A 12,555-nucleotide genomic window follows, 5' to 3' on the forward strand; every position below is an offset into this window, starting at 1 on the left:
TCGTTTCTAAATAGAAGGTCTTTGGGCAAAATATGGGCAAGATTTTATTTTAGATTCTGAATCAGAATGAATGCATGCGAATGATGTATGTTCTGGTTGGATAGAATACGATAGAATAATATAAGTTTTTTTCCACCAAAAAACAGAAATATGAAAAAATACACTTACTTTTTGGCACTTTTTTCAAAAAATAAAAAAAAATTTTTTTGTCCCAAAAAAATTTGTTTGTTTTTAAAAGTGGATTAAGAATTGTCTAAAGTTTCTGGGAAAAATAACTTTTGGCTGCTCCCACTGTGCGACAGAGCTATGCCATACAATCAGAAAGACATTTTTTTTTGTTTTTTGGACCCACGGTTGATTTTATATGATTTTTTTTTTTAAGATTGCGGGGGTTGCTGGAGGCCTTTTTGGCAGCACGTTGTTTTGTTTTTTGTATGCTTGCTCACGAACGAATTCCGAACACAGCTCTCACAAAAACAACGTGAGCAGAAGCAGACCGAGAGAGCAGAGAGAGAGTCATTTGAAGCAAAAGAGAGGCGGCCAATGTTTTTTTTCCGGTTTAGAAACACCTGATCGAAATTTTACTATTTGAATACCAGAACGTATAATTTAATAAATGCAATTCTTAGGGCAGTTTTCTCGTCCGTCCTGCAAAGTAAAATTTAGCTAATGGAAGGATAAATTTATCCCGGTGGCAAATCGGTTTTCGTTTTCTCGTCCGTCATTTAAAACTCCAAATAAAAGGCGCACTACTTTGAGACTAGGTGGCAGGCCCACAACAGAAGATTTAACTAACTGTCACAAATTAATCGAAAGACCATCGAAAAATACCATACCAAATTGTCATTTCACAACAACAAAATACACACAATTAGCAAAGACACAAACCCAAAGCAAAAACAAAATACACGTAACTATTTTAATAGTTACGTAACTATCTTTGTTGGTCAATTTTACCAAGCAAATTTTTTTGTGTGTGGCAACACTTGCGCACAATCCAACCGCACAAGTACTGAGACAAAATTTGTCGCTACCTGCGCTAGCATGAGGACGAGTAAACCATTTTTTGTTTATCGCTCCGTTGTCCCGGCAGGCAAACTAAAGTACGGACGAGAAAACGGCCCTTAGTTAAAGTGTAAAGCTAGCCCGTAAAATGCATAAGGAGTTTTTGTTTTGATTTTAAAAAATTTTTTGATTGGTTTTCATATTTAAATGTAAGAAACGCAATGACACTCAAACACATCGACAAATTGGCATGTACATAAGTATGTGATCATTAAATTAGGATAAAACACTTAATGGATGCAATTCTAAATCGAAATGTGTATGTATCCCATAAAATATTCAAAGATTTCCACAAAAAAAGCTTAAAATAAAACAAGAAAGGAAGCTAGCTTCGGCCAGCCGAAGCTTATATACCCTTGCAGATCATTCCTATTAATTAACAAATCGCAAAAATGTTAATTTTCTAATATTTCTCATTAATTTTCCGATCGTTCCTATGGCAGCTATATGATATAGTCGTCCGATTTTGATCAAATTAAAATTGAAATTCGGAAATATTTAAAAAGAGTCATATCCTAGAGTAGAAGATAATACAATAAAAATCAAAGAAGCTAGAATTTATTTCCTATTACTTTTCCATTAATTTTCCGATCGTTCCTATGGCAGCTATATGATATAGTAGTCCGATTTTTTAAATAATTAATTCGAAATTCAGAAATATTTAAAAAATAACATCCCCAAAAGTAGAAGGTAATATTTCAAAAAACACCGAAGCTAGAATTTTTTAAAGTTTTTTTCTTCCGATCCTTCCTATGGGAGCTATAAGATATAGTTGTCCGATCCGGTCGGCTCCGACATATATACTACCTGCAATAGAAAGAAGACTTTTGCGAAAGTTTCGTCCCGATAGCTCAAAAACTGAGAGACTAGTTTGCGTAGAAACAGACAGACGGACAGACGGACAGACGGACAGACGGACAGACAGACAGACGGACAGACGGACGGACAGACGGACAGACGGACATGGCTAGATCGACTCGTCTTGTGATGCTGATCAAGAATATATATACTTTATGGGGTCGGAAACGTCTCCTTCACTGCGTTGCAAACTTCTGACTGAAATCATAATACCCTCTGCAAGGGTATAAATATCAACTTGTTTGGTAGAAAACTGTGGGAATGATTCATGTTTTAATCCCGCAATATCGCATTTTTCGAGAGTCCTGGGAGTCCCTAGGAGCCGAATTTTAAAAAATCTTTTCTTAGTGCACACCTCCTCTAACACACGATTCAGACCCAATTGGTTATATGTCAATTTTTTGAATAGGTTAACTCTTATTTACGATCCCTGAGAAATAGTCACCTGTTTTGTACATGCTCTGGTATATACATTTTAAAACACTGCCTATGTTTCAATAGAAAAACAAGAAAAGAAGCTACCTTCGGCCAGCCGAAGCTTATATACCCTTGTAGATAAAGTAATGCTTTCTCGGTGCAGTTCCAGGAATTCCAATTTTGTTATATTTTTAAGTGGTCAAGAATCAAAACGCCTACTTCCTACAAAGTTACAATGAATTTGTTTGAATTTTTCTATGGGATCTTTAAGATATAGTGGTCTGATCCGGCTCGCTCCGACATATGTACTACCTGCAATAGAAAGAAGACTTTCGGGAAAGTTTCATCGCGATAGCTCAAAAACTGAGAGACTAGTTTGCGTAGAAACAGACAGACGGACAGACGGACGGACAGACGGACAGACGGACATGGCTAGATAGACTCGGCTATTGGTGCTGATCAAGAATATATATACTTTATGTGGTCGGAAACGTTTCCTTCACTGCGTTGCAAACATCTGACTGAAATTATAATACCCTCTACAAGGGTATATCAACAAGAAACACACTTCCAATAATGAAAAATGTAGTTTGTAGAAAATAACTTAAACAAAGATGGCATTATTTCAAATTAAGACCAGAAACAGATATTATATGACAATGTATAAAGTTTATACTATAAACTCAAGTCGAAAAAACGCTTTTTGGGAAAACATCAAACCAATAAAAACATAAGAAAGTATGACTAGTATGACGACATTACCTAGTTTACAACTTAAAATTTGTTTTCGAGAGAAACGCAGAGACTAATTTTTTTTATTAGTTTTGAGTTGCTGATCACGCTGAAAAAATTATTTTCGGCACTTCTTTTATAAAATCTAACAGATCTTAAAAGCCATTAGACCAATAAACTTGTAACTTACACTATTTAAAAGGCAATTAATGCGCCTTTCGGAAAAGCTATTATTCGTTTTGATGGGGTCGCAATTAATGGAGGTACAATATGTGAAAGTTCAAAAAATGTTTCATTTCTGGTGGTTTTTTGTTATATCTAGTTTTCATTTACTTAAAAAAATACAAATAAAAATGAATAAATTATTATGAGCTTTCAGATATAAAAGCCCTTTTGTTGTTAACAAGTTAAGGCCATATATTTGCAAATGGAGTGCAAATTCTAGGAGGTATGCATTTTTTTGTGAAACAACCCATTCCTGAAAAATGCTAGTCAAGGTCAGTGCTGGGACATACCTAGATACTTTTACCTAGGTATGTACCTAGGTACAATTTAGTGGTACCTTTTACCTTACCTAGGTATAAAAATAATTGAGTACCTTTTACCTTACCTAGCTGCAGATTTTTATATACCTTTGGAATTATGAAGGTACTTACATAGGTATTAAACATTGCTATGATTTAAAATACCCAAGTCTGACTGCGACACTGTAGTATTGTTTCATTGTATCGTTTCGTTTCGAAATTGTAATAGTCGGAACGGAGCATTAAAAGTCATTGGAATTCAGCCGTTCTATTGTTTGTTTTGTGAAGTTAAAACTAATCGCAGTTTTATTTTATATCATTTTGTGCACGTATGTACCCACCGGGAAAGTGAGAAGGTGGTTCTTTGTGTGTTGAAAATCCTGCTCCTTTTAGCAGAAAGTGTTGGAAATCCTGTATCTTCTAGCAGGCGACGGTGTAGGGAAAATGGAAATTCCCTTGGAAAACCACATCGAACCCTCATTTACCCCTTACTTTTTGTGTCACCCCCGTGTATTTTGAAACCAGACGGAAGAAATGTAAGGGGTAAATGAGGATTTGTCCCTTCCGCTTGTATGGAGAAACCTGATGAAAATATGTTATTTTCCAGAGGAATGTTCCCGCTGGGTATGTTCCCATCACTACATCAATTTATTTATGAAACCAAAGTGTATTTGGCGCGCAAAAATGCCGTATGTACGTAAACAAACGGCATATACATATACATAGTCAATGTTTCTACACACGGAATTTTTGCGCGCCAAATATGTACATGAGGGTTTCATAAATACATTAATGAAGTGATACGTGCATACAATTATTCATGCCGCGTGTTTTAAAAATATATGCACAAAATTAAAACATTTAAATTTAAATGAAATGAAAAGATATTGTTTGATTAAGACGGCTAAAAACTGAAAACTAGTCTTATTTTAAGTTTAAATAATTACATTGAACAAAACAAAAAAATTATAAAAAATAAAAAAAAAAACAATATATTTACCTTATACCTTTACCTAGGTACTGGGAAATTGAAGTACCTTTACCTTACCTAGGTATTTATTTTTGCCCAATACCTTTTACCTTACCTAGGTAAAAAAACACAGTACCTTTCCCTTGTAACGCACCTAGTGCTAATAATTAAGTTATTTACCATATATGGGCCGTTCTTTTACAAACCGAACAGATTTGGCCAAAAAAAAAATTTCACATTTTTGATTTGCCTGAAACTTTTTTTACACGTACTATTCGGAAAATAAGTAAACACGTGTATCAGGATTTGACCGAAAAAAAATATTTTCCTAGTTAGAATTTTTTTAAGTGTGCCAAAAATTGTCAAATTTGAAAAAGTACCCTCTCATTGAAAATCTGTATCTCCGGTTATATGAATCCAATTGACTTCATGTCTTTTGCATTAATTCCTCTGAAACCTCTCCTTTCAAAATAAAATTACTTAAAAAAATTTTTTTTTTAATTTCTTAAAAATAAAAACAAAATAAGATTTAAAAAAATTTTTTAACTATTGCCCCCACAAAAAAAAAATTTTTTTTTTATTTTAATACTTGCGTCATATTGTTAGTTACAATCGGTTTTTGTAAAAAGTTGGAGCCACTTTTAGTTTTTAAAATATCGAATTTGTTTTAGCAAGGCCTCGGCTTTTTTCTATGAAAAAACGTCGCAGCAAGTAGATCTACTCTCTCACTCTTATCGGATCCTAATGGAATTTATGTTTTCTCATTGTTTACTAGTCCTTTAACAATTGTTAATGATTAAAAGTTAAGTTTTAAGTTTTTTGACAATTCTGAATGACAAAAAGTAAAAAGTCATTTTTTAATCAATTAAAAACTTACAACTATTTATTTAACCATCTATTTAATAAACAATAATTTAAAATTTATTTTATTTATTATTTTTTTATATTATGTAATTTATTAAACATTTTAAAATATTTATTTTTAAATAAAAAAAAAAAATTAATTAAATTTTATAATTTTTTATTTTTATTAAATAAATTTTTTTAAAAACTTAAAAAAAATATTTAAAAATGTTTAATAAATTACATAATATAAAAAAATAATAAATAAAATAAATTTAAAATTATTGTTTATTAAATAGACGGTTAAATAAATAGTTGTAAGTTTTTAATTGATTAAAAAATGACTTTTTACTTTTTGTCATTCAGAAATTGTCAAAAAACTTAAAACTTAACTTTTAATCATTAACAATTGTTAAAGGACTAGTAAACAATGCGAAAACATAAATTCCATTAGGATCCGATAAGAGTGAGAGAGTAGATCTACTTGCTGCGACGTTTTTTCATAGAAAAAAGCCGAGGCCTTGCTAAAACAAATTCGATATTTTAAAAACTAAAAGTGGCTCCAACTTTTTACAAAAACCGATTGTAACTAACAATATGACGCAAGTATTAAAATAAAAAAAAATTTTTTTTTTTGTGGGGGCAATAGTTAAAAAATTTTTTTAAATCTTATTTTGTTTTTATTTTTAAGAAATTAAAAAAAAATTTTTTTAAGTAATTTTATTTTGAAAGGAGAGGTTTCAGAAGAATTAATGCAAAAGACATGAAGTCAATTGGATTCATATAACCGGAGATACAGATTTTCAATGAGAGGGTACTTTTTCAAATTTGACAATTTTTGGCACACTTAAAAAAATTCTAACTAGGAAAATAATTTTTTTTCGGTCAAATCCTGATACACGTGTTTACTTATTTTCCGAATAGTACGTGTAAAAAAAGTTTCAGGCAAATCAAAAATGTGAGCCAATAAAAGGTGTTCGGTTTGTAAAAGAACCGCCCATATGGGGGTTTTTTTTACAAACCGAACACCTTTTCTTGGGTCACATTTTTAATTTGACTGAAACTTTTTTTACGTGTACTTTTCGGAAAATTAGTAAACACTAATTGAAAATCATTGAAAATCTGAATCTCCGGTTGTAGTAATCCGATTTACTTCGTGTCTTTTGCATTAATTCCTCTAAAACCTCTTCTTTAAAATAAAAAATGTTAAAAAAATAAGTTTTTAATTTTTTAAAAAATTTAAAAATATAAGATTTAAAAAAAATTTTTTTTTTTAAATTTATTAAATTTTAAAATTTTTTATTTTTATTAAATTATTATTATTATTTAAAAATGTTAAATAAATTACATAATACAAAATACAAATAAATAAGAAAATTTTAAAATATTTGTTTATTAAATGGATTTAATTTTAAAATTTTTTATTTTTATTAAATTATTATTATTATTTAAAAATGTTAAATAAATTACATAATACAAAATACAAATAAATAAGAAAATTTTAAAATATTTGTTTATTAAATGTTTATTAAATAAAATAATTGTAAGTTTTAAAACGATTAAAAAGGACTTTTTACTTTTTGTCATTCAGAAATTGTCAAACACTTAAAAGTTAACTTTTAATTATTAAAAATTGTTAAAGGACTAGTAAACGAAAATAGGCTTTTACCTTACCTAGGTAAAAAAACACAGTACCTTTCCCAACACTGTTCAAGGTAGGCTGCTTTTGTTAGTTTTGTTTTTGACATATGAACCGAATAGGAGTAGTAGTAGAAGTATTTCAAATACATTTAATCTTCATATTATTATTTATTAATTTATGACTTATTACTGTAACATTTGCTACGTTGATATTCATACATCCAGGCTAGCTGTTGTCCCGAGCCATCGGCGCACGCGAAAAATTCTCTCGGCTATGGGTGTGATGGTCTTGCCTATGACTCGTGATGCCTTTTACTAAAAATAAGGAGATACTCGCGTGCCTCACCGAACTAAACACCGGGTTAAGAAAGACACACACATTAAAATACTACTATATGTTCCCTACTATTTCCCCTTCGTATAAAGTATAAAGTATACTCCTTAATGTACAATAAATACTCTTATTTGGTTTATACATATGTCAAAAACCAAACTATCAAGAGCAGGCAACCTGGATGCATATCTCCTAGAATTTGAACTCCATTTGCAAATAAATGGCCTTAACTTGTTAACAACAACAATCTGAAAGCTCATAATAATTTATACATTTTTATTTTTTTTTTTTTAAGTAAATGAAAACTAGCTATAACAAAAAAACTACAGAAATAAAACATTTTTAGAACTGTCACCGGTTGTACCTCCATTAATTGCGACCCCATCAAAACGAGTAATAGCTTTTCGGAAAGGTGCCTCTATTGCCTTTTAAGTAGTGTAAGTTACAAGTTTATTGGTCTAATGGTTTTTGAGATCTGTTAGGTTTTATAAAAGAAGTGTCGAAAATCTGGATTTTTGCGAATGTAGTCAGAACGGTTCTTTGGAAGTTTTTTTTTATTTGTTCAGCGTGATCAGCAACTCAAAACTAATCAAAAACAAGAGAGAACGCTATAGTCGGGTTGGTGTCCCGACTATCTAATACCCGTCACTCAGCTAAAGGGAGTGCGAACGCTGTACTGGATAGTGCGAGGGAGATAGATATATACATTTTGATTGCGTATAACTTTTTAATGAATGGTCCGATTTGAAAAATGTCTTCTACATTTCGATAAGTATAAATATACACAACAAAATTGCATTTATACTTCTCGGAAATCTTTAAAGATGTGGGCGCTGGACCCATTTTAAAATCGTTAGTTGGCGATTGTGGGCGTAAGTGGGGGCGTGGCGCTCGGCTAAAATAAACTTGCGCTGCGTAGAAAGCCAAAGAATATGTGTGGGAAATCTCAACCTTCTAGCTTTTGTAGTTTCTGAGATCTCAGCGTTCATACAGACGGACAGACGGAGAGACGGACAGACGGACATGGCTAGATTGACTCGGCTAGTGCCCCTGATCAAGAATATATATACTTTATGGGGTCGGAAACGCTTCCTTCTAGCTGTTACATACTTTTGCACGAATCTAATATACCCTTTTACTCTACGAGTAACGGGTATAAAAATTGGTCTCAATGATTATCTTTTTTTGCTGTAAACTAGTGTTATTGACAAAATCATATAATTTCTTATTATTTCCTTATTGTTTGTTACACCCAAACTTGGATACACCACTGATATTTCTTTGCCCTATTTTTATTAAAATTGTTCCCCACATTTTTCTTTTAAATTAAAATTTGCAAGCATCAACCCAGTGGCGGAAATTTGCCGTCGAGAAACGATTCCGACCGCATTACTTCGAAGCCGGAATGCATTCGGTTTCATACCACAACACTGTTAACGACTTCATAAGGTTGGCCGCGTTTTCCGCTACTATACCATCAAAAACGCATACTTCGAATCGAGAAAGTAGGCGATAGCCGAGCACACTTCGTGCTGCATTACCGTCCTATGTACTGTTGCATAGAGGATGGTAACCTATTCGCTTTACTGAGTGGCATACCAAGTATATGAGTCTGTAATGCAAGTGCATTACTGAATATGATACCTGGTTTATAGGTTTGTAATGCACCCGTTTTAATGACTGGTTTACCCTGTATATAGGGTTGTTATTCAAATGCTTTACGAACTGGTATACCACGTAATAGGGTTTTATTTGAAGCCAAATAAAAGATAGTGGATTTCAACTAAAAATTACAATTTTATTATTTGTTTTATTTAGACATCTCGTCTTTAGACATCATCAATGTAATGTAGAATCGACTACTTAGTCCACCTCCTTTTACAGCATTTGTATTTAAGAACAAGTGGGAAATTAGTTGTCAATTAATTGAGAATGTTTAGTTGTACTTACTTACTCCGATTCTGCCAAGTTCCAAAACTCAAGTGATGCGTGGCAAGAAAAATGCGCATCAAAAATAATAGACAAAAATTACACAAGCAACATTTCGTGGAAACCCAAAGTTGAGAAAAACAGCATAGGCACTCGAATGTGTGCGTCAGTAAGGAATCATAGAATCGTGCAACAGAAAAAAAAAGTGCGACCCGAACGATTCCCGAAGTCTCGATGGAAAGGGAGAGCGAGAAACGAAAACAATGACCCATTACAGGCCTACGTTCCAGAAGCTGGAGAAACGATCGATTACGAATATACCTTCTCGAATGCATTCTATCTCCATATCTTCTTTTGAGAACAAGAAGTGAAAAATTTAAACAAATCAATGTTAACTGCTTAGTAAATAAAGTTCAGTCAGACTTAATCACAAAATTTTGGGGCTTTCTTCTTCAAAAGAAAATGTCGTTTGAACAATTTCGGAATTCATGCCATTCATTCAATCGATTCTATTAAACTCAAAATTCAAATTCATTCAAATCTATTAAACTCAAAATTCTAATTAATTCATTCATATAAAACGTAAAATTTAAAATAATAAAATAAACCAACTAAAAAGATGTAAATAGACATAAGGTTATAAGGTGTCCTAAATGTCCGACACCTAATACCGATTCAGCAATTTTTCTAATAGCAAAATTTTTTAAAAACGCATGAGCATTAAAAGTTTTTGCCGCTTTTGAATAACGGATATTTGATAGTCTAGGCACTCGACTATAGCGTTCTCTCATATTTTTTCTAAATTGGTAGCTCTGTTTAATAAAAACCCACCCATAACTTAGACAACTAATCAGCATGATTTCTTTTCCACAGGAACAGTCGCAGATAGTCGGCAGCAGTTGGATGTACTATCGGCGGATGAACAGCAGCGGCTCCGACGTCGCAGCGAAGGCGATGCCCCTCCACAGAAAAACGACATAAATTCGCAGACAGTTGAAGTAGGAGCAAGTTCACAGCCAAATGCCTTTAGGGAAAGCCGGCGGGTTTCGCTAGGCGACAAATCGACAAATATACAGCAGGACATGAGAATAGGACAACTCATAGAGGAGCCGCGAGAAGAAGTAGGATCGGCACATAAAATTCGCTGTAGGAACCCGAAGTGCGACCAAAGTTCTTCACCAGGCGATGCAAAAAAGCTTTACAAGTCATGCCATAATTGTTCTTACTTATATTGTTCGCGTGAGTGTCGACGATCCCACTGGGAAAGGCATCGAAAGGCATGCCTGCACTCGCGCGCCTCTAATCTGTGTCGCCAGGTGCTAGCCACCTGCAAGGACGACCTCGACTCACAGCGCCACCTTAGCTTGCTGGCGCGTAAGGGAAGCCTCTCACAGGGACGAGGCGTCGTGCGTGTTCTATTTCGCAGTCCTGAGGCGGCAGAAAACTTCATCAAGAATGGCTTCCAGTGCATGGGCGAGGCTTCGTACGTGCGCTGGCCGGATCTTATGCCCGCCGAGATGGGCCTGGAGCTTTACTCAGAGCTTCTTAAGCTCACCACAGAGTACAAGGCGGAGACCAAGATGCTCATTTACGTGGCCATTTGCGTGGTGTCCGAGGCGCCGGGCATGGGACAGGCGCCGGTTCGCTGGGAACGCCAACTGGTCAGTCGTTGTGCGAAACTGAAGCTCTGTAAAACCGTTTTGGCCGAGTTAGAGCACCAGCAGGCAGCGCTTCAGCATTCGCTCTCAGTGGTCGCCGTGCCGGAGCGTACCGAAATTATCATCCTTACCTTCAACACCGGGCAGCGCTCCATATACAGCAAGCGAGAGCTGATTCTTTCCAACATTCTTCACATCCTTTCAAGGCGCGGTGTCATACTGCGCAAGCACTATCCGGAAATTTTTCAGCAACTGCAAAAATATACCGAGGGTCAAAGCGATAAGTTCAATCCGGTAACATTGCATCCGCGGGACTCTCAGACAGGCCAATGCTTCATCTGCATTATAATGCCAGTGCAAACGGACAGTGAGTTCATCAAGCTTCCCTCAGCGGCGGACGGCGGAAATAGAGTGACTACCATCGATGTGGGGTCTCCTGTTGCTCTCGCCCAACTAGATGACGATGAGTTGCTCAAGACCACATCCAACAGCTGATTAAGAGTAGATAACAACAATTGCAACAAAGGAATTCGGAGCGGCAGTGCCAACGCTTTGCATGGACAAATTTTTAGCAACGCTTTAGGATGTGGCATAGAAAGCACTCGCATGTAAGACATGTTCTAGCCCTAAAGCCTCTCTCCTCAGAAATCCATCCGCCATCCGCTGAGGGGATGGTCGTCATTCAAATTTGTTTAATGAACATTATTTATGTCTTTGTCGAACAAAAATTCTATGGAATGTAAACGCAACCACTACCACCACCGACGAATACAGATGTGGGTGGGCTGCCTAAGACACTAAATGTTTTCTTGACAGTGCCAATTGAAAAAACGTACACAAACTCATTATTAATGTTTAATATTTAATTATTTTCAGTTTGTTGTATGCAGAAAAGCAATCGATAACAGGTTTTTACGTTTGATCGATAATTTAAGCTATTTGGCAAGCAAAAACATAAACTTTTGTTTGAATGTCCCAAAATATGTTGTGCAATATGTACGTAAATAAATAAATATTCATCAGAAGTATATTTTGGGTATTCCCTAAACTGTTGAATTGCTGTTTATCAGCTGTTCCAAAGAAAGCCAACTTTCAAAAATTTCAGCAATTCAACTACTCCTAAACTATTACAAATTTTGTTGAATCGTTTTCACCTTATTTTACTAAAAGTCATGCAACATTTAATACAACATTTTAATATTATTATGTGTATAATAATATATTATTAGTAGTTCTTCTTACCTCGATAAAAATTGTAGACAGAAAAAAACAATTTAACATGTTTGAGGTTTTGTGAAACTTTCTTAAGAAGTAAAAGCTGTTTAAAAAATCAAAAATAACCATTATGGGTCATTCCCCCAATTTTTCTGTTGAATTTTCATCAATTGAGCAATTCAACAGTTTGAGGAATGCTCAGCCTTATTATCTTATATTGTAAAATTGTGATTTAACTCTTTAGTTAGTCGCCATTGGATCTTGTTTACATTTTTTATTTAATTGCTAAAAGTTCTGCCTAAAACTAATGATGTCAAAAATATATCAAAATATGAACATACCGATGTTCTTCCTAATAAATAAAATATA

The 12,555-nt window shown here is 34.1% G+C and overlaps 1 protein-coding gene across 1 annotated transcript in view; it reads left to right on the top strand.

Moving 5' to 3' along the window:
- LOC108054886 (uro-adherence factor A) overlaps window positions 1-11,996 on the top strand; it is a 234,497-nt gene extending 222,501 nt beyond the window's left edge. Inside the window, exon 11 of the mRNA XM_070219433.1 lies at window positions 10,187-11,996. Within this exon, the coding sequence (XP_070075534.1) occupies window positions 10,187-11,466 (1,280 nt within the window). The 3' untranslated portion in view covers window positions 11,467-11,996. The remainder of the gene's footprint in view (window positions 1-10,186) is intronic.
- The last annotated feature ends 559 nt before the right edge of the window (window positions 11,997-12,555 follow it).

This window comes from Drosophila takahashii, chromosome 2L, assembly GCF_030179915.1.
Source record: "Drosophila takahashii strain IR98-3 E-12201 chromosome 2L, DtakHiC1v2, whole genome shotgun sequence".
Lineage (NCBI taxonomy): Eukaryota > Metazoa > Arthropoda > Insecta > Diptera > Drosophilidae > Drosophila > Drosophila takahashii.